The 26,656-nt window shown below is 50.3% G+C and overlaps 1 protein-coding gene across 2 annotated transcripts; it reads left to right on the top strand.

Moving 5' to 3' along the window:
- Nucleotides 1-23,285: 23,285 nt before the first annotated feature.
- Nucleotides 23,286-26,045, top strand: GBX2 (gastrulation brain homeobox 2). 2 transcript variants are annotated; one of them, XM_044432015.1, is made up of 3 exons: nucleotides 23,286-23,799; nucleotides 24,246-24,274; nucleotides 25,099-26,045. In XM_044432015.1, the coding sequence occupies exons 1-3, from the start codon at nucleotides 23,286-23,288 to the stop codon at nucleotides 25,591-25,593; spliced, it is 1,038 nt and encodes a 345-aa protein (XP_044287950.1). In that variant the 3' UTR covers nucleotides 25,594-26,045. The 2 variants fall into 2 exon arrangements, with proteins under 2 accessions (XP_044287950.1, XP_044287949.1); XM_044432014.1 differs by lacking the exon at nucleotides 24,246-24,274 and having other exon boundaries at nucleotides 25,070-26,045.
- The last annotated feature ends 611 nt before the right edge of the window (nucleotides 26,046-26,656 follow it).

Below are 26,656 nucleotides of genomic sequence, written 5' to 3'. Positions count from 1 at the left end.
TTTAATTGAATTTTATTTTTGTGGACAGTCACAATGTACCTTTTTTAAAACATTTGTGATCTGAACACTACTTGATGATGAGGATGCAGAAAATTCCAGAAGCAAGGGTAGGGGTAATCAGATTAGAATGCATTTTGCTTAATTATTGAATAGTTATATCTTATTTTATGCTTGTAATGTATCATATATCATTATATTACTTACAGTAAATATTATAATTCTATATTATATTATATTAGTAATATATGCAATGCAGATAGACAGACAGATAGATCCATTGATCTAAAAAATCTGGATGCTGAGAGTAAGAAGGAGATCATCATTTATAGGACACTCAGTTCCAGTCTGATGCAAACTTTATGTTATGTCTCATCTAGTTAAATGACTTTGGATATTATTCCCACACAAACTAGCTTCAAAATTATTTTTGGTGAAACGTATTTGATAAAAAGTAATCTGTCCTTTCTAGAATATATCTGAAACTCAGATAGAATGAATCATTGTCCCAGATATTTAGTTCTCATTACTAGCAATGCAGTTCTATGCATGCTGAGCAGGACGGGACTTAAGATTCCTGAGTAAGCTGATAGAGGATTACAGCCTGATACAGAGGAAAATGATGCTAAAATGCAAAGTTCTTTCTGGCAGGGCAATAAAGCCCACTACCTTTCCCAACATTTTTAACTAAGAGAAACAAGTCTGCTTTATATTAAAAGCAGAAAAATGTGTGACTGTTTTTCAGCTATCCTTGTTCCATGAAACATGGGTCCCATCCTGTGCTTTATATGATTATAAAGTCTTCAAGTAAATTACCTTGCTGTAATATCCTACACCAATCTTCCCCTCCAGATGTTTTTGATTTCAGACATTTCATCCTAGCAAGCTTGGTCAATGCTCAGGAGTACAGGGAGAGGTGGTCCAAAATATCTGGAGGGCATCAAATTAGTAAAGGTACCCCACAGTTAATCACATATTCTACTCCTTCACTCCATTGCATCCAGAAATTAAATCCAGATTTGCCCATCTTCTATTCTACCAAAACCAGAAATATTTTGAGGTTCATGCTTATTTGGACAGGATAAAGTTCTTGTTGATTCTTATAATATTCAACTTTCAAACCATTAATATGTTCAACAAAAATGAAATATGCTGTGATAATGTGTATAATCTCTTTATCATCAAAACAGCTGTAGATTAGTTTTTAAAAAGCAGTTTGGAACTATAAATATGACCCAGGTTACTGTGGTATCTATTTTAATATGCTTAACCCATGTAGAGTCTTCCAAGTAATATACAGACATGGATATAGATACAAATATAATTAGACTTGATTTTAGATATGAAGTTAAGAAGTTTTAGTATAGCCCAATTCCCAACTGGGTCATCACAGCCATGGTTATTGTTGTTTTAAATGAATGGGCTTAATTTTGCATGAATTGCAATTGCAAAAGCATTCTGCAGACCTTCTCATCATTTTGTTAAATATAGATAGCACTATAAATAACGCTGACAAGTAGCATAGTTATTCATTTGCATTCTCTTCCCCATATATTTTTGCATACCACAATTTATTTAACTATGTATATTATCAATATCTTATTGTAACAATAAATTAATTTACAAGGAATATATCAACATTACACAGGCAACCATTTAGACAGAAGACTGACTATGGGTCCAAACTATACTTGAGCATATGCCATATTTGGTACATCATGTTTCTTGGCCGGTTCATACTAACTGATACTGTATTACTTCAGCTGCTGCAGATGGAAACATAAATGGTGCCTTGGATCGCTTCTTATATTCTTAAAATGTAAAGCTCACCTGATCAACACACTACAGTCTGCTCCAATCAGTGTTTGTTCACTAAGAAGTAAGCAAGCAAGCGACCACCATGTTCAATGAGACTTATTCCCTCATAAGATACAATGGCATATCATAGTCATGCTCCAGTGAAAACAAGATGTGAGTTGGTCCGACTTGTTTCGTATTTGATATTCTACACAGAACAACTACACACGTGTCACATAGTGCCATATTCTACCAACCATTTCCCTGCTGTCACCCACACTCAGTGAATGCTGAAAGTGCAGTGATGGGTGGGCATTTCACCAATGAATCTTACAAATGTAAGTGGCATTCTAGCCAATGAGATCAAAAACATGTCAGTTCCAATTGTTGTATTACCCAAATGAGTCAGCAGGAAGAAAACTGTAGACCAGGGGAGTCAATTGAGACGTAAAAGAATTGAAGTTTTGTTTTTGTGTTTTTGTTTTGTATTGTTTTGGGGTTTGAGAAGTATATGTATAAAAGGAAGACAATCTTAAATCTTTGAAAAAACAACAGGAAACAGTGTTGATGCAATGCTGTCCAGAAGCATAAATCCTACACATGTAAATATACAAGCCTATTTCCCCAAGCATTCAACACACTTTCTAGGTGTTCCTCCTCATGTGAGCAGAGCACCCTATCAGAGATACAAGTCCTTGTTACATATTGGAAATAACATCTCATGTGGGATCTACCAGGTTCAGAGGTGCGTTGGTAAGGGCAGATAGGAAAAGGCAGCAGAGCGAGGTCAGCAAGCGTTTGTGAACAGCAACTGTGAGGAAAGAGCAAGCTTTGGCACCAAGGAACTAACCGGGAAGTAAAAGCAGGAGTCAAAATGCAAAGCAGCACTTATGACCGCAGGTGCAGAGGCTTCCACAACACTAGTCACACACATGTGTCCAAGGAGGATGATGTAGCACATGTAACGCATACCTTGTCATTGTGGAAATCATAAAGAACTTGCAAGGGAAGCTATTTTCCCCTTCATGCCCCCGTCTGAGTATTTCCACCCTGTTTTGACAGCCCAGCTCAGTCCAGGAAAGGGCTGCTAGCACATCAAGGGATTATAGGAGTGATTTAGCCAGTGCTCACCCGGGAAGAGAGAGACCAGGCTGCTAGCAAGACGATTTTGTGGGAAGTACATGTGGGGGGTGGGGGATCAGTCCAGAAACAGCCAGAATCCAAGCGCAGGGAGCATCGTATGTTTCATGGCACTGAATCCTCTGAAATATGAGCTAAACAACATTGTGTATTAGTAAGTGCCTCGGGCTTATCCGTTATCCCAGCTTCTTGCAGCGGCGACCAGAAGACCGGGCAGCGGGGCAGCTTAGCTTCTTAGTCAGCGCCGGCGGACAACGCTGCTTCTGTCCTTTTCCTTGTGTTTCCACAAGTGGCTCGTGAGGACGGAGGATTCGGGGAAAGGGCCTGGGCGGGAGCCCCTCTCTGGGAACGGGGCATCCTCCCAAGCCATCCTGCCGCCACGCCTTTGCCAGCCTGAGCGGCTTCTTTCTGCCAGGCAAACGAGCCCAACGCCAGCTCCTGAGACGATCTCGCAGCTCCCCGCTGCAAGCTGTAGGTGGCGCCACTTTCACAAGACTTGCTCCCTTCGCCCGGGCAAAGGGTTGCTGCCTTCTCTTGACTGTGCCTGTCTGTATAAGTTTTCAAGAACTCCATCTTGCTAGCAGCGTTTACTAAATCTGGCTAAAGCAATCCTCTTTCCAAGCAGAGGGAAGGCACCCAAGAAGACATTTCCTTCCCCCGCCTCCCACCGCACCCCTTTTTGCTTGACAGCTCCATCGGTCCTCGTACGTCGCTGAAATTCGGAGCTGAGAAGAAAGGCGGGCGGGCTGTTTTGAGGCGGGGGTCTGTGTCCCCCTTCTCTGATAGTAAGTTCAGGGAATCGTCCCTTAAAAGGACAGACTTTCAACTTGGAAATCGCACCAGGCAGGCCGAGGGAAAGCTTCGTCGCTTGCTGAGCTGCTGAGAACACCGTCGGCTCTTTGCGTAAGCACGCATACTAATTAAGGGAGAGGCAGAAAGGCGGGGGGGGGGGCTCCTGTGCAATGCAATTTGCAACCAATAAATGCGATTGAAATGCGTCGGGAGTGATGCGAGCGCGGCGGCTCTACCATGGCCCGTCTGGCACCACTGCTGCGCCTGGCAGGATGAGAGCAGCAGCGGAACAGCAGCAGCACCCTCTCCGCGTCCCTTGCTGGTTTTGGTCCCCATCTCCGGGGCCGGTGAGGGACAGGGCAGCATCAAAGCTGAAATGTACCTTCCGAGATTTCTTTATGATTCCCTGGCTTCGTTGTGGCGCTGATATTTAGAGAAAGGCTCATTTCCCCCATCTGCAAAAGTCACATTAACTTACACGGGGACACGCATAAAAATGCGATTATGGCTGCAAAAGAGAACACAGTGGGCTTCTAGTTAAGGCAATGAGTTTTCTAGGAAGCGATGCATAAATTCTTCCCAAAATGACACATTTTTCACGTTTCGTTCCAATTAAATTAGCAAGGCAGCCAAGACGGCAAGCACACACAATGCAGTTGGGTAAAATGACCGTTTGCTTCAGCTGCTCTTTTTTGTTCCTTGCCTTAGAAACATTTCACTTTATTATTATTAATTATTATTAATGCGTCTTGTGAAATGCGGCTGAAATTAAACTGTCGCTGAGAATCAAGAATTGGCAGCTTCTCCGTTTCCCTCCCAGGCCGTGCTGCCAGGGTCATGCTCTTCGCCCTGAAAGGAGAAAAGATCGCGCTCTCAAGGCACAACGGCAGTTCTGGCTACGGCCTCCAAGCGCGACGACGGGCAGGGACGGGCGGACGGAAGGCGCTCTCGGGGCGGGGCGGGGCGGCGCGGGCGGGGCGGCGCCCGCGGCTGCGAGGCCCGCGCTCACGCCCCGCGAGCGACGGCGGGCGCCGAAATGCCGCCCCGGCGAAGGTCCGCCTCTTCTACGGAAGCTGTAGCGCGCGCTCCTCGTGCGCGGATCCGAGGCGGCGCGGCGGCGAGCAGGCGGCGCGCGAAGGCCCGGGCGCCCCGTGCTTGGGCGGAGCGCGCCGCCGCTGGGAGCGCGCCCTGCCGCTGAAGGCCTGGCGGGGAAGGGGCTTTCCGGCCGGGGTCGTGCACCCGGGCTGAGGAGCCGGCCCTCACTGGCCCGCGAAGGCGGGCGCCCGCAGCTGGCCCTGCGGTGGGTGGGCCTACCGAGCAGCCCCGCTCCAAATCAGAACATGACGGCTCTTTTTTAAAGTCCTAATGAACTTGATTGCGTGAACATTCATAATCCCCCGTGGCTTGAAATGGAATCAGAAGGCAATCAGGAGCTGTGGGGGGAGAGCGAGAGAAAGGAGTGTTTACAGGCAGAGATGGAGAAGTGGTGCTGGTGCAGCAGCAGCAGCGGCGGTACTATTGATGTCTAAAATGATGGATAACGTGAGAATGGCAAATATACTATTTGTCTAATGGCTCTGCAATTAAATTCCCCTGTAAATGACCCATGCCTCATTTCATCCTAATCTATGGAATTTTGATTGAATTCGTCAGCTCTAATTGAAAAATACTGCACTTTAATGTCTGCCTTGCAGATTCCGAACCAGAATGGTTTTAATGAGACTGTGGCCCCCTGACCTGCAAAGATTTGAGATTTTTAGGCAGAATTTTTAAAGGAGTAGGTTCTCACCTAGCTTTGCTGGCTTTCTTCCTGTGTAAGTGTGTGTGTCAGAGAGAGAAGAGTGGGGGGGGGGGGGAGAGCAAGAGTGAAAGAGCCTCCGCAAAATCTCCAAGGGACAAGTGAAGATCCAGAGTGCAGCTCTTTGGAATGTACGCTCTGTTTTTTAACTTCAGATGCAATCCTTGTCCTCAGATTCTGTTTCACTGGAAAGAGCTTGGTTTTTACACCACTGGGCTTGTCAACCATCTTTCCTTGCAGTGCCTGAATGCATACAGTTCTCATTTCTCTATTTATTTGTCAGTAAATCCCACTTTTTTCCCATAGGAGTTATGACCAGATCAGTGGTGCTTAGAATTTTATGCCCAAATCAGTGGTGCCAGAATTTTATATCTGGCTTTTCTATTAATTTTCCTTTTCCTCTTATGCCTTACTGAGTCCAACATGCCATGGTTGTTGTTGGGAGAGCTTTTTCAGAGGCAGATCTGGCACTACTGCCATATCCTTGGCAGAAGTTTTGCAAAAGGAGTTTCTAAAGGGCAAGTCTCCTGCCCCCCACACCAGCACATGAAAAGCCATATTATTTTCTCAGCAATGTAAGAGGGAAAAAACAAATCCTTTTGTAGAAAAATGCATCAGACTCCATTAGCTGCATCAGCAGCAGCACCATCAACAGCACAAAGAGCTTGTTGGTCTAAGCAGGACAGAATTCCGGGTTGACTCCTACACCACACAAAATGGAGGCCTCAGAAGGGATGCTGAAGAAAAATGTCAAAGAAAGAAGCACCCTGAAGTGATAGGCTTGGACTGAGTCGCTTTGCTCAGCTAGTGTTGCTCAAGGAGGCCTCAGTCCTCGTGAGGGTGGAAGGGGTAAGTACCTGGGGGTGCATTTACCCCTCCTCCCCAGCCATCTTTTCTCTGTTTGAGACTGCAGATCTGAAACACCCTTGTCTGGACCACCAACCCTCCTTTCTCTGCCTGTGACTCCCCATTGGAGAGTTGGCTTCCATCAGCTGCATCAAAGCTGGAGGAGGGCAGAATGGCCCTTTACCTGATTCACTGATTTTAAATGCTGTAGGCCATGTTGCCTGCCCGAGACCTGCTCCCACAACACCCGAAGCCCTCTGAATAATGGCAAGAAAAACATGTTCTTTCCTGATGTCAGGTGTAGGGGTTTTGAGGGCCTACAGAAATGTTACTATCCATATCTATATATTCTATATGGGTGCATTTAAATGTATTCCACTTTTTGACCTTGCAGTCTGCAAAGTTACAAATATAAAATAGATTGAAATATTCATCACAAATTGAGCTTAAGATCAGTACTGTCATGAAATATTTAAACACTGAAAAGCAGCCACAGCTGCAGACACATGTTAAATAAACCCAGCATCATACAAACCAGCAATTAGTTAATAGAATTATGACTGACATAATCCTAGAGATATCTGTTTAGTAAGCCTGACTAGGGTTGCAGCTTCATACACAAACCTTTAAGGCCTCCATAATACAGTTCAGCTGCCTCTGAAACCTATGCATGAACTTTCTTTGTAGTGTGGTCACTCCCTCGCTGACATCAAAATCCTTTACCTAAAAACCTGAGCAGAGTCTTTAAAAGCCAGACCTCAATAACCTTGCTGAGTACAAAGGATGACGGTAGAACAACTCTTGTGGCACCTTAAAGGCTAACAAATATAGTCTGGCCTAAGCATTCCTAAATCCTGCCCCTTTTACCAGATTCATGAAGGGTTAATCTTATGGAAGTGTCCACAAAAGCATAAGCCAGAACAAGTTTGTCATATTTAAGGTACCACCAGACCTTTGTTGTTTTTTTATGCTGCAGCAGACTCGTATAGGTATGCCTTCTCTGGAAAGGATGGCAGGCTGAAGCCGATATAAGCTTGTGCTAACTATTGATCTTGTGCAACCCTGTACCATACAAAAAAGAACACAATAGGAGAAAATTCAGCCAGTGACATTTTTCTCCATCATTGTGTCTCAGTGCTGGAGAAAGCTTCATCTGTGGATTTGCTTCTGCCACTTAGCTGTTAATGACAGAGGTGCCTGCTAACGAGATAAAAAGTTGGCAGCCTGAAACTGGCGACAGTAAAAACAATCTGCTACATTTCTTCTTTCCATGCCAGTGCACTATATGTATATTATAAATAGAGCACAGCCCTATTCATGTTTGCTTGCCTATAATGCAGTAATGCTCACAATGTTCAATGAGACTTGCTCCAGTTAAGCCTGCCTAAATTACAATCTTATATACACTTCGGTATCTAACAAATTTGCCAGCTTCAGCAGCTTTAGGGCTGTAAATACTTAAATGGTAGAATGGGAATCCCCCAAGTCTGTGCCTGCCTGCCTGCCTGCCTGCCAGACGTTCCTGATTCAGAAATCCTGACTCCCTAACGCAAGAAGCGGCACAGGAGCAGTGCATGTCCCAGTCAGTCTGTCAGTGCTCACAAAGCGCACCTGCCAAGGCAGCTGAAATGGGCGCCAGTCTCAGGCTGGGCTCAGAGTGAGCACAGATGCCCCAGTGGTGTGGCTTCCTTGTCACAGTGCTAGGGATCTTTACCATCCTCCTGCTAAGCACTAAGAGCACCAATCTCCCCTTGCTGCCCATGCCCTTCTCTGTGATGACCAGGTGCCCAGCATGCCTCCCCTGGCTTCAGCTCAGTCTGAGCCTCTGCAGTAGCTTTTATATCTCACCATGAACCAGGCAGATCTGAATTGGGCACAACTTATTTAAACCAGACAATGCAAAACTCTGGCTCGTGATGACTTTGGTCTTTTCTTCAAAACGCCACCATACTTGGGTGTCACAAATGCCTTGCTTCTCTAGTAACAGCTATCTTATTAAAATGGGCAGATATGCAAACATAGAGTTTATTTTCCAGATCAAATAAACATTCTCACAGAAAGCTACAAAGCAGGCATTGTTTCTAATTAGATGGTGGGTATATCAAATTGCTGCCTAAACTATAAAGGATTCTAATCATTCATTTACTGGAAGAGGAATCTAATGAGTTCTTCCTGCACACAATTGAGCAAAGCAATAAGAAGGGGGCATATCTGAAGCACAGAACTGCCATTTTAAAATGTAGTTCTAAGGAGGACTGCTCAGCCATATAGGAAGGACCAGAACTCTGTTACAGACTATAAGGTATGAAGTTCAATCATTGCATGTCCAGTTAAAGGAGACCCTTCTTGCTTTAGAAGCTGGAATTGCTACTGCCAACCAGACTGGTGGACAATTTGGGGATAGGTAGACCTCAGTCTGACTCAATAGATAGCAGCTTCATGTTCTCCTGTATCTGTCATGTGCCCTAACACTTGCTTGCAAAGCCTTTCCACACAAGACATTTATTGTGTGCTTTTGATTCCTCACTCAAGGTAGTTTATAGCTGCATTGACTTTGCCATCACCAGGGCTCTCCCTCACCTGCTCCCATTCCCGCTCCCTCTCTTCTAGGCAAGCCTAGTATTTCCTTGACGGGAGGCATGAAACCCTGTGTTCATGCAATTTTGCTATATCATAGTACATAGAAACAGAGCGAATCAGAAGGGGCCTCCCGGGCCATCTAGTCTGACCCCTGGCTCCAGCTGGCTCCGCTCATGACATGCCTACTATGCATATGTCTAGCCTATCCTTGAACACCTTCACCGATGGGGTCTCAACCACCTCCCATGGAAGCCCATTCCATACCCTCGGGGTCCTAACTGTCAGGAACTACTTCCTGACATCCAAACTGAATCTTGGCTCCTGAGCTTTGCTCCATTGGAGCCCATCCTGCCTTCCTCTGCAGGGGAGAACAGGTCTCCACCCACCTCTGTGTGACACCCCCTCACATACCTGCATGTCGCCAATAGAACATAGAGAAAGGCAGAGAAAGAAAAGTCCTGGTGGGACAAGGGGGATACATGAAAGGAGCTGACCTTAATACCACAAAGAATCAGGAAGCCAAAGCCTAGGTGACCTGGCAGGTTAAAAGCCCTCAGACAGAGCAACAACAAAATACACTCTGAGAAGCGTGAGTTCTGAGGGGGATATAAGCCTCCTTCCCTCCCTCCATTCCCACTCTCTTCCAGTGCTGAAAGAGGCTCAGAAGGCTTTATAGTCACACATAGGAAAACATACGACATTCTCCTTCCATTCTCTTGCACTGAGTATCATTGACTCAGATGGGTTGAACAGTGCTTTGGAATGTATCTGGGGGAAGTTGTTCGTTTTTGGTTCAGAAAAGTGTGGGTTTCTCTGCCATGCTGCTATAATGATCCAGATCATCAAAAGAAGTCAGTAAACTACCTGTATTATTAAAATCCATCTAATTCATTCATCTCTCTTTCTTCATTAAATCGGGGTATATGTAAGTTTAAAAAGTTACTAATAAAAATGATGCCATGAATATAATAGCAGGGCACAGATCCCAGTTTCCTGTCAAGAAATGGCCAGGTCGTCCCTGTACAGAAAAAGTCCCATTCGGGGGTGTGGGGGGGCTTCTATCGCTATGCAACATCCAGAAAGTGGCCAATCCATCATTTACAATAACTGATGTGGAGTGTCACTATTGTGCTGTGAAATCAATTGACTTGGTGAATTTTGCCACTGGTATTGGCATAACACTAAATTCACTTTTACCACTGTCAGTAAATGACTGCTCTGGTTAACTGTCAGGGCCTTTTATGAAGAAAGGCATTGCTTCTGTTCATCTCACTAACACAGTAAGCATCCAAGCACCATTTCCTCCACTGCAAAATATGTTGACAAACAAGAATAATTCAAGTGTCTCTTAGTGGACTCAGCACAGATGTCAATAACAGATCCATTGTTTGGAATGGCCCTTTTGTTAAGAACCATTAAAAATTCATTGTCCTTTGTTTTGCCCTTTAGCTATGCATAATCCCATTTCATATCAATTCCTTATACAATTAAGTAGAAATTACATTTTATTACACTTTTTCTGGTTGCACAATGAGATATATAGAAGTTATACTGTAAGCGTGCATATCTTCATCCTATAACATCTAACTTTAATCATGCAAAGCACGGAATGGACAGACACCGAATCAATTAGCAGCCCCAGCCACATATCCTATTTGCTTTTTCCTGCTACAGGTAAAATGGGGAAATTACCTTTGCATGTTCCAGATTTTTGTGATGGAATGGAATGGAATGGAATGGAATGGAATGGAATGGAATGGAATGGAATGCAAGTGAGGATGGATGCAGCATGGAACAAAGATCAGCTGACCTCTAGACATGCACGGCTGAGTCATCAGTTTGCAGGTGGTATCAGTGGAAAGGGTTGAATGCATCAGTCCAGTTCATTTTAAAAGCATCAGTTCATTTCACTGCAGAAGCCCAAAAGGAACTTGAACTCAATGTGTGAGAGTTCTGTCTGGGGAGGAAGGGAGATTGAGAGAGAGAGAACATCGTAACAATATTTCAGGTCCACGACATGCCCCAACTTTGAATATGGCTGCCCATCTTTGAAGCTGGATAGATTTTTCAGCCATTCTCATCCAATTTGATAGAAAAGAAATAGCTTTTTAAAATTACATCCAGGGAGAAAAAATCTAGAGAAATTACTGTGGGTTGAGGTTGCTTTGACCTGATTTATGAGATAGCCAGGGAGTGAGTGTAAGTGTCCAGCCTTTGCCGCACCATCATCTCTCCAGCAACTTGTAGCCCCCTTGTCTTCCTGCACTTCAAGTACCTCCCACGGGGCTTGTTCCTATAGGGAAGGAAAGGCGGCCTGGGATGCTGCAAGCAGTGGAGAGATGCATAACGGAATGAAGAAAAATGCCACAGTACCTCACAGAGACAGTAAGCCCCAACACACCACCAGAACAAATTCAGTGTGAGCTATAATGCACCCTAAGAATGAAGCAAAAAGATAGACGCCTCTTTAAGGAAAGAAGGAAGGATGAAAGAAAACATGGGGGACCTATTTTGGCATAGCACCAGCTCCACATATGCACTATGGGGGTGCAACATGGGGCTAGGCTGCTAACACAGTCCATACTGTGGCCGTGCAAAAACCCAAACCCCTAAGACAGAAAAATGTGCTACATCCCCTGTCACTCCCCACCTGTGAGGAACCTCCTGCAGCATTTCTTCTCCACTTGGCAGAGTTTGATGAAATTGCCTCCCAGTTTCTCTGACCACATCAGGGTGGGGAATTGAGAGCGGACAGTTTCACACAGCCCACGGTATTAACTGATTAATTACTCCTGGTATCCTCCCAAAATTGTCATCACAGTGCACAAGCACTGACAAAGCTCTTTCTCTTTTTGCCTTCTGAATGGCATGTCATGTACACATCACACAATTCCTTGCAACTGCCACAAGGACAAATGAGGGAAGGCAAGATGCAGATTACTCATGACTGACGCGCATGACATGCAGCTAGGCTCAGATAGACACATCTCTTTCAGCGGAAGCTCACCTTGCAATGGAGCCCCAGGAAGGGTTCAGTGCCCTGTTTCTGGCTGCCACCACAGCTAGTCCAGTGCAGCAGCCCTGCTGTTATGGAAGAACCATCTGCCAGGCCACCTGAGGCTTCTTCTGAGATGCTGGGCAGCTGGTGCCAAATGAGAAAGGAAGGGGGCTCTGTATGCATCATTGGGTGCAACTGACAAGCCCCTTCCTGTTCTCAGACCTCTGCAGTCCAGACCCCTTTCCATTTGTTCCCAGAGCAAATGTTCCTGGCCACTCTATCAAGAAGGTTGCCCTGCATACTGACCACTCCTAGGTGGGTGATTCACAAAATCTCCCTTCATATGACTCAATGGACTAGGACCACACAATATATCCATGCAGACTCCCTGAGCAAGTATTTGAGGAGATCTTTTGGGTGCTCTTCAAGGCTCACAACATCATGAATAACTGGATGGCATTCACTAACCTCACCTCATTGCTCACACGGATCACTTATGCACAAGTTCCAACACAGATCCTTGGAGGAACCCTGTTCTTACTTATCTCTCCTAAAAGAACTGCCCATCTATTTCTGCTCTCTACCTTTTGTTCTTTAACGAGATCAGTTCTGAGAGGATCCACCCTCTTTTTGTTCCATGACAGCTAAGTTTAATCAGCACTTTTTAGTGCTTTTCAAATTCTTTTTGAAACTCTAAGCAAATGTTTTCTAAACAAATTTCTCCTATGCATCTGTTAGGTGATAATCTCAAAGAAAGCTGAAAAAGTTAGTGAAGCTAGATTCCCCTTTGCAAAAGTCATGCTGAATCTTCTTCAGCATCATCCAATATACATTATAATTAACGCTTTCCACAATTTACCTGGAGTAGATGTTAAGCTAACTGACCTGCAATTTCCAGGATAACCTTTCAGACTGTTGTTATATTGGCTGATGTGGAGGCCAGTTTTATGAAAAAGTCAAATATTTTGTTACCAGATCAGCAATTTCATATCTGAGTTCTTAAGAAAACTCCAGAGGAAATCAGCTGGATCCAATGATAGTTTTTAATTCAATAATAAGTCCTAAAATGCCATCCTGTCACTCAGTTCTTCAGACTCTCTCTTTTAAAAAATGTTTCCCATATCTTCTACAATGAAGACAGAGGGAAATAATGCATTCAGCTGCACCGTTATTGATCCTTTTTTCACTCACTTGTCTGGTTGATTTGTTTCTGATGAATTAAAAGACACTTTTAGTCTTGAGCCTAATGTTAGTAATATACTTTCCTCAAACTCTTTCTCCAACTTTCATTTGTTTTGATAGCATTTTGGCTCCTTTGTGTTCGTCCTCATTTGGGCAAGACTTCCATTTTCTTAAGAAACCTTCTCTTCCAAATTCTTCTAAACTTTGCTCATCAATCACACTGCCTTTCCTCATCTGTGGTATACCTTACATTGGGCTTTTCATCAATTGTTTATTTTACAGGACTTTCTTTTCAGTCAAAAGGAAGGCCAATGCAGATCATGTCATCATACATAAACACACCATAACAGAATATCAAAACTCAACAATATGAGAAACTATTTAATAATAAAAATAGTACAACAGTCCCATGAACAAACACTGAGCACAAGAGTTAAAGTCAATTAGCAGCTATCAAATTCATGAATAATACCATGAATTATATGGTATTCATGAACAGTATAGAATACATGAGGGGATGATCAAATACAACTCATGTGTTAGCCCAAACACACACATTACACAACACTCTGGTTGCAAATGCCATTGCATTACTGTACGTAAAGGCGCATGCCCACTCTTGATCCAGCAGGAGCCAGTGGAACAATTAGGTGAAAGCCATGGTTGTAATTTATCACCCACCCCACTCCCGCCCTCAGTCCTCAAGCTTCCTGCCCACTGCGGGTTAGCAGAAAGGCAGAAGGCTGCCCACACTGTTCTCGTGCCAAATGAACAAGCTCCCAGAACTCCTTGTTTCTGGTGGTGGCTGGAACTTTATGGCCGAGCTTGAAGCAACCACACTGAGTGCCAACCAAGAAAATGCATTGTCTGCCCTCGAAGCTGGAGGTCAGGGAAAGGAAGGGAAGGACACTTACCAGGCATGATGCTCTAGCCGTCTGGTGAGCAAGAATATTTTATTTATTATTTATTTATTAAAACATTTTTATGCCGCCCCATTTGCTGAAGCCTCGGGGCGGCTTACAACGTTATAAAGAGAGAATAAAGAGGGAATCAGGCAAGCAGATGGCATAGTCCTGCTCCTGTGTGCTGCTGCTACTTTATTATGTCCCTAGATTCTGCTATTGTGGATTTAAATAGCTAAGATTTGGGATCTGTTTGAGTCCTTGCCACATCACCCTCATCTTCATTATTATTACTATTATTAAATCATATTATTTATCTTTCACAAAACAGACTCAACATGACTTACAGTAGAATTAAAACATACAAGATTTAAAACAGCTACAACACTTAATATACAATTACTCCATACAACAATTAGAATATCAGCAACAATCACTAACAATTTGGTGCCCATCCTATGCCAACCAAATCCCTGGGAAAGAGAAAAGTCACACCCTGGTCCCAAAACTTCCTTTTCATGGCAGTCTATTTTTAGAGGTTGCCTCTTTTCAAGACCAATGTGACTAAGTTCTTTTTATTGTTTTATTTTATTTTGCAACTATAGATGTATATTGAATATGCACCAAGATCCCGAAATGGTGTGACAGCACACCAGACACATCTCATACCAAATGTTGCAGGGGAGACAGTTCATCCACATCAGCATCACAAGGCAAAGGGGTTTGGGAATTCCCCTGCAAAGTTTCCATCAAAAAGCATTTGGACCAGCTGTCTTGTAAATATCCTTAACCATCCTATCAGTCCAACCCAGCTCCCAACCAGACTGTAGCACCTTGCACAATCCAGTCTAAAGCACTACCCTTAATACTAACAATTCAAAGGGGCTGTAGATCAAAGGACAGCATCCCTTACAAGCTAATGCCACAGAACACGGTGTAAATGAAGAGACTATTCAAGGCTTCATTTGCACAGCCATCCTTTTCAGTGACTGGCACTCTCAATTCCCTGTTGCCCACTTCCAGCTTTCTGTATTCAAAGAGAAGGGAAGAAAGACTCTTAGAACCCGGTGTTCTTGGACTGTTTCTTCCTCTTATGGCAGAGAGGTTTCACTACACCAGGACTTTGCAGAAAAGATGCATTTCATAGGACAGCGATACAGCTGATGAAGAAATTATTTTGCCCAAAGGTATATTATTTTGATTTAAAGGTATGTCCTCAACTTTCACTAGCAGATGAATCAAGACACTAACTTGCTTTTCTTCTAATCAAATACCTTTAAGGTGATATGCCCTCTTCTCTGTCTCCCGTCTGAATCCCCGTCTGCATACTGTCTCCTGCTAGGACAGCGACAGAGCATCTTGTCCCACCACTTTATGGCTGAGGGATAAGTTGCAGGACTTATTTCTCTCCAAGCATGCATAAGATTGCACCCTTATTGTGACAGGAACTTCTGTGGGCCACCGCCTTCACCATCAGATGCATGCAGTGTTGACCTGCATGGGCAGATATTTATCTATCACAGACAGATATAGATAAAAGTGTAAACAGCGGGGCGAAAAGGCCATAATATGCAATCAATAGTGGATAAGAACATATTTGCCTCCCTAGTTAGATGATGACTTTAGGCAGTTGTTAGAGTGGACCATAATCTGTGAATGTGACAATAAATCTCTTTATATTTATAAACAACTCCTCTTTATAAACAACTCCTCTGTTGTTTTTGCTGCAAAATACAGTCATCTTAAAAAAATAAATAAATCCAAGCTTCAGCCCAGCATCACTGTCAGTAATTTGCACACTTGTTATTTGTTTTGCCTATACAGAAATAAGCCCGGGTGGGGGGGGGGGGTCTGATCTAAATGACCTAGAAAACTGAAAACTGGTGGATGCCCTTGGGTCAGGAATGTAACCAGGAATGTAGAACTTTGAAGCAAGCCAACGTCGATTTTTAAAGCAAGTTTCTAACCATCATATTCACGTGGAAAAGCCTGAATGTGTGTGATCAGTTTTTAGGTAAAAGATTTGGCGAGCTCATGAGCTTCTGGTTGCCTTGCCATACATTCTCAACGGTCTTCATTCCCTGACCGGCTGCTTTAGCAACTTATCCTTTTGCAATACTTCAGCTAAATGCTCCAAAGAAGTTACATAGCAGGAAAGACAAGGCAATTACTCTTTAGGTTGGCGACCATCTTAGTGCACTATCACAGTGACCAATATTCCAAAGTTCTCCCAACATTGGGAGGAAACGGACACAGTTTATTAGGACTTTGAGGTCTGCAATTTTCTTAGGTGAAGGTGAAGAAAGAGTCGATGTCATCAGATATTTGCCACAGGTTTCTCAATACTTGGAGTCATGAAGTCCCTTGGAGGAAAGCACTTGAGGGGATCAGCTCTAGGCCTAGGTCAAAATGCCCCACACAGATCCAAAGCGCTGCGGCAAGAGAAGAGCGAACGGCGGAGCACCGAGCCGTCACGCGCACGGGAGCCTGCGTAGTCAGGGGCGAGGCTACGTGGCCGCCCGCAGCAAAGGCCACCTCCCGGGAGCGACTCCGCCCTCCGTCCCATGCACGCCCGCGGAGCCCCAGAGCGCACCTCAGGCGAGGCAGCTCGCGGGCCGAGCGCAGCCGCAAGCTGTTCGGGCCGCGCTGCCGGGCACGCCACCTGCACGCCGCCCCATATCGCCCCAGCGGGTGGGCACGCACGCCAGCGCGGGGAAGAGCGGGGAGGCTCCCCCTGGGAGCCATCTCGGGCGGGCACAGCAGCCGCCCTCCCACGGCACCAGCCTGCCAGCCTCTGCTGAAAGACATCCAATCAAGCGCCGGGGCGCCCTCGGGGCGGAAATCCAGGGCCCCGCGGAGCACGCCCAGCAGGCCACGGGCGGGCACGGCGCGCCTTGGAGAACGTCGGGAATCGCTCTGCTGCCTGCTGACGGGCGTGCGAGGCCGCCCGGGACCCAGAAGGCCAGCGAGTGGCCCTCGCGGCCAAGCGAGGAGGCCCCAGCAGAGGAGGCCCCCCTGGCCCGCCCCCGTCAGCCGGGCGGGCGCCGAGTCCTCGTGTTCCGTGAGCGGGACGGAGGGCCTGTCCACGCGCGAGCTTCGCTGCAGGGCCACGGCCGCCCTTTCTAGCGCGTGGCGAGAGCGGGAGCAGGCCTGGCCGGATCTTCGCAGGAGTCCGCCTCGAGGCCGTGAAAGTGGCGGGAGCTGCACGGCTCTCTTCGGTCTTACCGTCCTGTCGCTCTGCGCCCCCATAACCAAATGCCAAACCGCTGCCCTGGCCGGCCCCGAGAACGGCTCGCTCCGATTCTATCCAAGCCGCTGCCTTGTGATTCGAATAGGTAATTCGCGCTCGTCCATTCTCCCCCCGTCGAATCTCGCCTTCAGAGTGAAGTTTGCAAGTACCAGGAAGAGAAACTCATCCGTCGAACGACGAGCCGAGCGGGGGCGAAAAGCGCGGCTACCGCTTTAAGGCCAGGGACGCGGTGCGCTTGCCGTGCGCGCGAAACCCGCGCCTTTGCCCTGCTCGTGCGAGACTGGGAATGGGAGCACGCCGAGCCCGCAGCGCCGGAAGGGCCGCTCGCCCCTCCGCGGGGACCGCGCTCGCCCAGCTGCCTCCGGCCGGCCGGCCGCTAGCCTGGCCTCCCCCGCGCCCGCTCGCTTCGCGGCGCCTCCTCCGCGCGGGAACTCGGCGGCTCTTGCTCCCCGGAGCGAGCGGAGCGTGGCTCTCGCAAGGGCGCGAAGGCGCGCTCTGCGCCGAGCAAGCCCAGAGCCGCGCGCTGGCGGAGGCCCGGCGCCGGCCCGGATGCGCTTCCCCGTTTCCAGATTGCTTTTCCACCCTCGCCGTGTTACTCGCTTGTGCTCCAGGTTCCTCAGTCTGGTTTAAGCACTACTTCTGCTACACCGCCACCCAATTTCTCGGGCATTATCGCTCGTCCGCGGCGGAAGCCGCCTTTTGACTCCCTTCTCGGGCCCCTCCCCGCGGGCGTGAGGGGCCTCCGCGGTGGCTGCTCCCGGGACTGCCGGCGATGGGGGGGGGACGCTGGGTCGGCCTCTTCTGCGCTGGCCTTCCGCGACAGGCAAAGCCGTTTTATTCAGGCAGGCCTTTGGCGCAGAAGCGGGTGCTGCTTTACACTGCTACGTCGGGTTCGTTAACTGTGTTCTAAATGTATTTTGTTTTATTACTGTTGTAACGAAATTTTTATGAGATCGTCAAAAAATCCAAGCTTAGGACTGTTAGCTGTTTTAGCCTCCGTTTTCCTGTTGGAAAGACGGGTACAAATCCAGCCAATCAGTCCGTGGGTCTCCGGCACGGCCTGAAAAGTGAATGCAGCCGTTACTTCTTCGAGACATTCAGATGCCCTGGACTTTCTGCCTTTCTTGCCTCTGTGCTTGGAACCGCCTTGCGCCCTCTTTGAACGAACAGGCAGTTTTACCCTCAAGAGGACCCCCATTTTATACACTCTGTCCCCGCTTCTTCTGCTCCACCATCTTTCCATTTCTTCCACAGCGCTGTCCCGAGAGAGGAAAGAGGCTTCCCGGGCCAAACCCATCTGGTTCGCGTCTGAAGTCACCCCAGCCCCCCGCTGCCTTGCTCACTCCCACAGGCCAAAAAGTTTCAGTCGGTTGTAGCTCGTAGGGCAGGTAGCGGGGGTCCTACGGGCTTTTTGGGAGGGCGGGAGGTTTCCATTCAGACCCAGATCTCGAACGCTCCCCTTTACATTTTGCTGCAAACCATTCATCCGACTATGCACCCTTTCCTGTTGTGCATATTGGAGAGATCTTTTCATTATTTGCACAGCGCCTGCATCTTTGAGATGCTTTATAAATTATCATCGTTATGTGTCAGTCACGTTTGAAAAGAAAATAAAAGGGGAAAGAACTAGAGGGGGAGGGGACAAGCCAGGCAGAGTGATCCATTGCTCGAAATGGTCACTCCCTAATCTGCTATCTGACAACTCCACCCCAACCATTAGCGAAATGCCAAAGAAGAAATCCCGGCTCAAATTTAAAGCGGGGGGGGGGGGGTCTTGTCAAGGAGTAAGAATCAAAGCCCCTGAATAATCTGAATCTCAAATGAGTAAAAACAAAAACAAAAAAAATCACACAATAAATAAATCAAGCAGGAAGATTACGAAAGAAAAGAGATGGAGGTTTAAAACTTTCTTAAAGAGGAAAGGAGGAGGACGGTGCTAAAATCTCTACGTAATTCTGAAGGTTTAAAAGTCAATTTGTAACTCAGAAAGTTTAAAGACAGCGATTTAAACGGATCTAATTGGGTGCAAAGTGACAAATTCCTAAACGCAAACAGGACAGAAAGAAACAGCTTTTCCCGGCACGACAGGCTCGCATCTATTTGTGTGCGGTGTGTGCGTGTAGACAGATATAGACAGGGTTCCAAGTTGCAAGAATGCAAATCAATCCCTCGTTTTTATTTCTCTTATTACTCTTTAATAAACCACTTGATCTTTGCTTGGGAATCTCTATTAATTGAATGGGTTTGCCTTTTTGCCAGGTCCCTTTATCATTATTTATGGGCTCTAAATTGTTTAAAAGTTCCCTTGACGTTCAATTTACAAGTCCCCCCCCCCAGGTTTTTTTTCCCCTGTCCTGCCTTTTGTCCTCAAGAAAGACATCGTGTTGGAAGGGCTTTGAAAAGCCAAACATGAGAGGCCTGCCCGTGAAAAGGGAGCAGGCTAGATCCCTTTAAATTCTGCCGTGTTGGTGAATGACTCTTTGACATAATTGCAGAAGCCGTTTCAAAGCCGGGGGGGGGGGGCTGACTTCACTTAACGCTCCCCACATAGAGTCTATTTGGAGGAATTTCAGAATTTTCTTTCTCTCTCTCTCCCTCCTCCCTTTAAAGCGTGAATAAAATAGTTTGCCTTTAAAAGAGAGAGGAAAAAGAGAAAAGATATGGCTTCATCGCCTTTTACTCCACGCAAATTGGTGTATCTGATGGGTTGGAGAGGGGGCTTTATACAAGAACCCCTTTGTGAAACTCACCCTGGGCACTTTCAGAGAAACTTGGACGGGGAAAAGCTTTCCTCGCCCGGGTCCTCAAAAGAAAGCCGCGCCGAGACCACTGAGGCGGCAGCCAAGAGCTGCCTGAATGATGGAACGATCCGTCCACTCTAAGCAGCCTGACAATTAATGCTAATTAATAATACCCGAGAAGCTAGGCCCTCCTTCCCGCCCCCCCCCCCTTCTCTCCCCGGACAGGCGCGGAGCTGCCTCGCAGGAAAGGGCACCAAGGAGCGGGGGGGGGGGTCCCGGGAACCGCCCGAGTCCGCGCAGCTGGAGCCGAGCCGAGCCGAGCCGAGGGGAAGCCGCAGGCAGCCCGGAGCCCGCTCGCTCGCTCGCTCGCTCGCGCTCCCTTCCCCGGCGGCGCGGTCAGCGGCCCGCTGCACCTGCCTGGCGCCGAGAGGGACCTTCCGGGCCGTGGCCTCCGGGGCTTCGGGACCGAGCCGGGAAAAGTTAGCCCTTCCCAATCGGCTTCCCGTCCCCGGCTCCAACTTGCACGGGAAAGCGTGACGAGCAGTCCGAATGGACCGGCAAGTAGACGCCGGTTCCCCGCCGGTGCTTCCCAAGACAGACGGACAGGCCGGGTCCGTCCGTCCGTCCGTCCTCCCTCCCCCCCTGCGCTCCCCCCGCCCCACTCCAGCCCGGGTCATAAATCTCTCCTGGGAGTGCGCGGAGAAATGGGAGAGGGTTTTTATTAGCTGCAGTTCCCCAACGTTAAACGCACTGCGGATAGTTTTTAAGGTGTCTGGGATCGATTTTGGTTAATCATGACAAACCACTGCTGGGATCGCCCTTTTACGGCAAGCTCGCCGGTCCCCTCGTTTTCTGAGCAGTTAAACCTCCGATGACAAAAGCCGTGCCCCGGCCCTCCTGGGGAGGGCGAGCGGATGGGGTCTCCAGCAGCTGCATCAGACCAGCGCTCTGCGGCTCGCCCCGGAATGGCAAGCGAGAGACGCAGCTCACGCGACCCCCTCCTCGGGAGGACCGGCAACCGGGAGGCACAAGCGGGAGGCCAGCGGGAGGTGCGTGGCCTCCGAGCGCCTCGTCATCCTCGCCCCGAGGAATTGCCCGTCGTCTGAGCAGCGCTTGACTTCGCTGGGGATGAGGGTGGCCCCACTGCGGAGCCGGGAGGTGGAGCGGAAAGGGGCCTGCGGAGAGCCCCCTCCCGCCCCGCGCAGACGGGCCCTCTGGGCCGAGCACCTGCTCTCCGCTCGCCGCTTCCGCGGCCCGGGCTCCTGAGAGCGGCTGCGGGCTGCCGTTGAGGATGAGCCTCGGCACCCGCGCGGTGCGGCGCGGTGGGATGGGGCGGGCGACGTTGTTGCGGGGCGGGGATGACGCTGGTGCCGAGGCGCGGGTGGGGGAGATGGGCTGGACCTACAAAGGGCTGGATCGATGCGTTCATAAATATCGATCGGTCTTTATTTTCCAATTAACTACGCATGTAAAGAAATTCCCATTACCCGTGAAACGGCCCCATTTCACTCTGATCATTATCTTGTTAGCGGCCTCCAAAAGAGATTCTATCCAGCTGCGGTCGTTAAATCTGGAGCGGAATAGCAGGATCGGGTTCGACGGATCCCTGCTCGCGTGCCTTTCTCCCCACGAGAGGGAAGCCGCAGCTAGAAGCCACAGTGCCCGCACACGACCCTCAAACTTTTTGTCTCCGAAAGGCCGTTTCTCGACGTCGGTTCGCAGTTCGTAAAGGGGCCGCCGGGCTTTTCTCTTCGTAACCAAATCGGAGGAACAGGAGGCAGCTGGGCAAAGATCAAGCAGTGCTTCCTTTATGTGGGAATGGCTGTTTGTGGGTCGAACTGCTTCGGCAAGTTCCGCGCCCCCGAGCCCGGCCGATGCGCCTGCTAGAACGGCAGGCCCGACTTTCCGTGGGAACAGGCGGTGAAAGTTGGCTGCTGCGACGGGACCCGAGCGGGTCTGCGGCAGAGAGGACCTGGAAAGGGGCCCGGGTGCAGGAGGTGCTCCCGGAGCGAGGAAGGGCAACGGACGGCGCTGTCGCACCCCCACGGGGCACTTTCGACGACTGAGCCAGCCGCAGCGTGACACTGGCGGAGAGCCCGTTCAGGGCTTGCCCAGTGGGATGCACCTCGGCTGCTTCCCGTGGCTCCCACAGCCACCCCTGCCATTCGCGCGAAGATGTCCCTCGCCTAGCTATCGCCACCGCCACCGGGGCTACGATCGCCCCAAAGAAAGAAAAACGCGCGCAGCAGGACGAGCCTGACGGGGCGGCCTGAGGGTGTCCAGCGAGGTGCTGCGCGGCGGGCCACCTCCGCGCGCCCACCTGCTCCCCCCTCCCAGAGGAGAGGCCGCCTGCCCGAGATGACGCTTGGCCTGCGCCCGGCCGGCGGCGGGGAGACGGCGGGCAGCGCAGGGACAGGTCCCGGGCACGGCGCCTCCCCTCCGTGCGCGCGCGGGAGGGAGCGCAGGGCCGCCGGGGCGTCTATGGCGCCCCGAGCGGCTTGGCACGGGGCGGGCTGCTGCAGCGCCCGCGTCTCGAGGGGCTCCTGGGCAGCGCCGCGGGGCCGGGTCCAACGGGCGCCCGGGAGCGCCGCCGGGTGGGCCACGGAGCCCCGTGCGTGCGCCCCGCCGCGCGGAGCGCTTTGCGCCAAGTTCGCCGAAGAGGCCGCGCCGCGTGACGCGCCCGGGGCGGAGGGGGAGGGGCGGGGAGGGGGGCGGGGCGGGGCGCGCGCTGCTGCTGCTGCGGCGGCGGCGGCGGCGGCGGCGTCTTCGGCGCACTCCGCCAGGCAGCCCCTCCCCTCCAGCTCCCCCGCGCTCGCCGGCCAATGGCGAGGCAGGAAGGCGCTCACGTGGGCCCGGGAAGGTTCCACGGATGGCAAAATGTGAATGAGAAAGAAGAGCGCGATTCAAAGGTACGGTCGGCACCCGGGAGGGAAAGAGGGAGGACGGGAGGCAGACCGGGCAGCGCCTCTCGGAGGGGACGCGGCGGCGGTGCGGCGGGCGGCCGGGCGGGCGGGCGACGACGAAGCAGCGCGCCGGCGGGAAGGCCCTCTCGAGGAGACGATCCGAGCGCCGGGCAGCCCGCCCCGATGTCTCCCGGCCGCGGCCAGGGAGAGCCCGCGCTGACCGCCCGCGGCCGAGCCCCGGCCGCCCCTCGCGCGCGCCGCTGCCCCTCTGCGCCCCCGGCCGGCGCCCGGCCCTGAAGCCGCCCCGCCGCCCCGTCCAGCTTCTCGTCTTGCGCGCGCCCGCGGCCAGCAGCGCCTCTATGAGTGCAGCTTTCCAGCCGTCGCTCATGATGATGCCGCGCCCTTTGGGAAGCAGCACTGCCTTCAGCATAGACTCGCTCATTGGCAGCCCGCCCCAGCCCAGCCCGGGCCACTTCGTCTACACGGGCTATCCCATGTTCATGCCCTACAGGCCGGTGGTGCTGCCGCCGCCGCCGCCACCTCCGCCGCCGCCGCCGCCCGCCTTGCCCCAGCCGGCGCTGCCGCCCTCCCACCCTCACCACCACCAGATCCCCAGCCTGCCCACCAGCTTCTGCTCTAGCCTGGCGCAGGGCATGGCGCTCACCTCCACCCTCATGGCCACCCTACCGGGGACCTTCTCGGCCTCCGCGCAGCACCAGGAGGCGGCCAGAAAGTTTGCCCCGCAGCCTCTCCAGGGCAGCTTCGACAAGGCGGACAGCATCCAGTCAGAGGCCGAAGACGGCAAGGCATTCCTGGCCAAGGAGAGCTCGCTGCTGGCCTTCTCTGCCTCTGAGACGGTGCAGGCGTCCCTCGGTGAGTAAATCAGTTGAAAGAGCACCTCTCGAGTGAAGTTAGCAGGCCGCTGCCCTTCTGCTCACGAGGCTAGTCTGGCTGAGGAAGGCAAGGCGCAGGGGAGGACCGTTTCCTGGGCAGTTGGTGGGTTTCGGGGTTACAGAGGAGGGGGGATTCTGCTCACAAAGATGCCCGGGAAAGAGAGGGGACACTTCGAACACGCCTGGTCGCATCAGTGCCGACGGCGGCTGCTTTTTACAACAGCACCAAACTGAAACTTCAGCAGCTACACTAGGCAGCTGAAGCCTCCTATGCTCTCTTTTCTGTGTTCGTTGTAATTAAATTCTGAATGCCACTGGGAACGGTTCCGAAAGCAGGAACGTTGCTCTTTTCTCGAGGGAAACATTTCGGTCCAGAGTGTTGTCAGAATTTGGCATGTCTTGCGTAAATGACCGTTCACACAGGAGTTGGTGGAGTTGCTGGGCAGGGGATGGAGGTGGGGGCGAGGGAGAGGGCAGGGAGCAGGGGGAGGTGATGTTAAGCGGAAGAGCAGGGAAGAGGCAGCACCCCTCCTAATCGACTCTGCTTGCAATTAGAAAGTGCTTGTGAAGAAGCTTGGGTCGTTCACAACGAATTACTTAGAGTAACCTCTCCAAAGAGGATGGATCTGACACCCCTTCTGGGCGTGTTGCCCTCCTGAGGCCCCGCTTAGGAAGATGAAGTGTCTCTTCTTTCACTGGGAAACACGGTAGCATCCGGGAGGATCTCCAGGCCCTGCTCGCCTTCCGCTTCGCATGCGGAAACAGGAGGCTCCTGCTGCCCATTTGGCGAGCCGGGGCACAAAGCACATCAGCACACACACGCAGCGCACTGCAGTACAACGCACTACAACAGGAAAAAGTATTTCGGCTTGGTAGAGACTCGGGTTGCAGCTGTATGTGCTTCCGTGGCAGGGAGCCCATTTCAAAGCCCTGGCACAGGGGCTCTGGCCATGGAACCTTACGCTGGCAGTCCTTGCGATGCACAGGGCTTTGGCCAAGGCTTTGCACACACGCTCCAAAACCCGCCGAACACTCCTTTTCCCCAGTTGCTTAGGAAAAGTTTCCTCCACACCAAGAGCAGGTACCTCTTCTCCACTCATCCCCAGCGTTATGTGCATGCATGCAAGTTCCGATTCTATTCTCTCCATCGGAAGCCTCCCCGCCCCCGAAAGTACGGGGGCAAAATCCCAGCTCTGCTTTGCTGTGGGTGTGAAAAGTAACAGAAGATGCTCTCTTTGGCTTTCCTTCAGGGGCCGTTCGAGGACTGCCGGGCAAAGAGGACGCCAAAGCGGAAGACGAGGCAAAAAGCAAAGAAGAAAGCTTCTCGATGGACAGCGACCTCGACTACAGCTCCGATGACAATCTGCCGGGCCAACCGGCTCACAAAGAGGATGACTCAAGCAATGGACTGGAGGAGAGCAGTCAGAGCTCGGCCAACCCCAACAGCACCACCTCAACAGGGAAGAACAGGCGGCGGCGAACGGCCTTCACCAGCGAGCAGCTGCTGGAGCTGGAGAAGGAGTTCCACTGCAAGAAATACCTTTCTCTCACCGAGCGCTCCCAGATCGCGCATGCCCTCAAACTCAGCGAAGTGCAGGTCAAAATCTGGTTCCAGAACCGGCGAGCCAAATGGAAACGAGTGAAAGCAGGCAACGCCAACTCCAAGACCGGGGAGCCCTCCCGCAACCCCAAGATCGTGGTGCCCATCCCCGTTCATGTCAGCAGGTTCGCCATCAGGAGTCAACATCAGCAACTGGAACAGGCCAGGCCCTGAGCATTGTGGCAGACAATCCGCTTTCTGGCCACTGCACCCTGCACAAAAGTTTGGATCAACAAAAAGGAAGGTCTGCCACCTGCCCCAGCAAATCAGGGTCTGTGTGCCATCTCTGTCTCCCTGCCATTCTCAAAGTGGTGCCGAACTTCCATAGCAGAGCAAAGCCAGAATGTGTTCGTAAACCCTCAGTCAGGGTTTATGTTTCAGAGCGGGAATGCCAACAGCCTGGAAGAGACTATTTACATATTTATTAGACTGCCCAAACTTTGTATATAAAGCGCTGGATCTCAGCCGCAGCATTTTGACTGTGACAGGACCAAATGAGCAGTGACCTGACGTCTTACATTCCAGAAGTACATCTAAGAACCAAGAACTGCAGCACATTTCAATCGCCTCCCCCAAGTCTGCTGTTCCATTTTTTCGGGTTGCTTTTTGACAATTTCTTTTGAGGGAGGGAGCGGGGAGAGGGAGAGAGGGAGAGAAAAGAAAACTACCTGATGACATTCTTTGCTGCTGCTTCCGTCTTCGTTTTCTTTCCCTCTCCCTCTCTTCCTCCTCCTACTCCCAGGGGTATGTGTGGCTGAGTAAAGGAAACATTCTTCAGGTGTATCTGCCTCCCCCACCTCATTTTTTAAAAAGGCCTGGCCTTCTGTTGATTTGGTTGTTCATCCTAAACCACTCTTTGTTTTTGAAATGCACGACTTTTTTTTTCTCCTATTGTGTGGAATTAATTTATTCAAATGTAGTTTACTTCTTTTCTTAAGTTATAAAAACGAAATGATACACAGTAATGTTGTGAATAAAAACCCGAAAGAGAAAAGAACGAAAAAGTGAGACGCGTCAGCGGCTGTTCTATGCAAACTGCGAGCGGCCTGGGCTGGAGGCAGCTTGCGAAGGGCTTCCTCTCGGACGCTCCCAAACAGGCAGAGCTCACAGCCCGTAGCCGTGCAGGGGAGGCAGAGCCCCGGCGCGCAGGGCTCGGCACCTGGACTCCGGCGGCGGGAAGAGGCGGGGAGGAGAGCCCGGCCGGGCGAGTGCGCGCCTCCGCGGGGCCGGGGCCGAC

Source organism: Varanus komodoensis, unplaced genomic scaffold (assembly GCF_004798865.1).
Source record: "Varanus komodoensis strain SLA01 unplaced genomic scaffold, ASM479886v1 scaffold23, whole genome shotgun sequence".
In the NCBI taxonomy this organism is placed as follows: Eukaryota; Metazoa; Chordata; class Lepidosauria; order Squamata; family Varanidae; genus Varanus; species Varanus komodoensis.
This window is presented reverse-complemented; position numbering and strand designations above follow the sequence as displayed.

Coding starts and splice junctions, on each gene's coding strand:
- GBX2 (XM_044432014.1), top strand. CDS start 23,286: ATGAGTGCAGCTTTCCAGCCGTCGCTCATGATGATGCCGCGCCCTTTG. Junction 23,800..25,069: donor GACGGTGCAGGCGTCCCTCG/GTGAGTAAATCA, acceptor GCTTTCCTTCAG/GGGCCGTTCGAGGACTGCCG.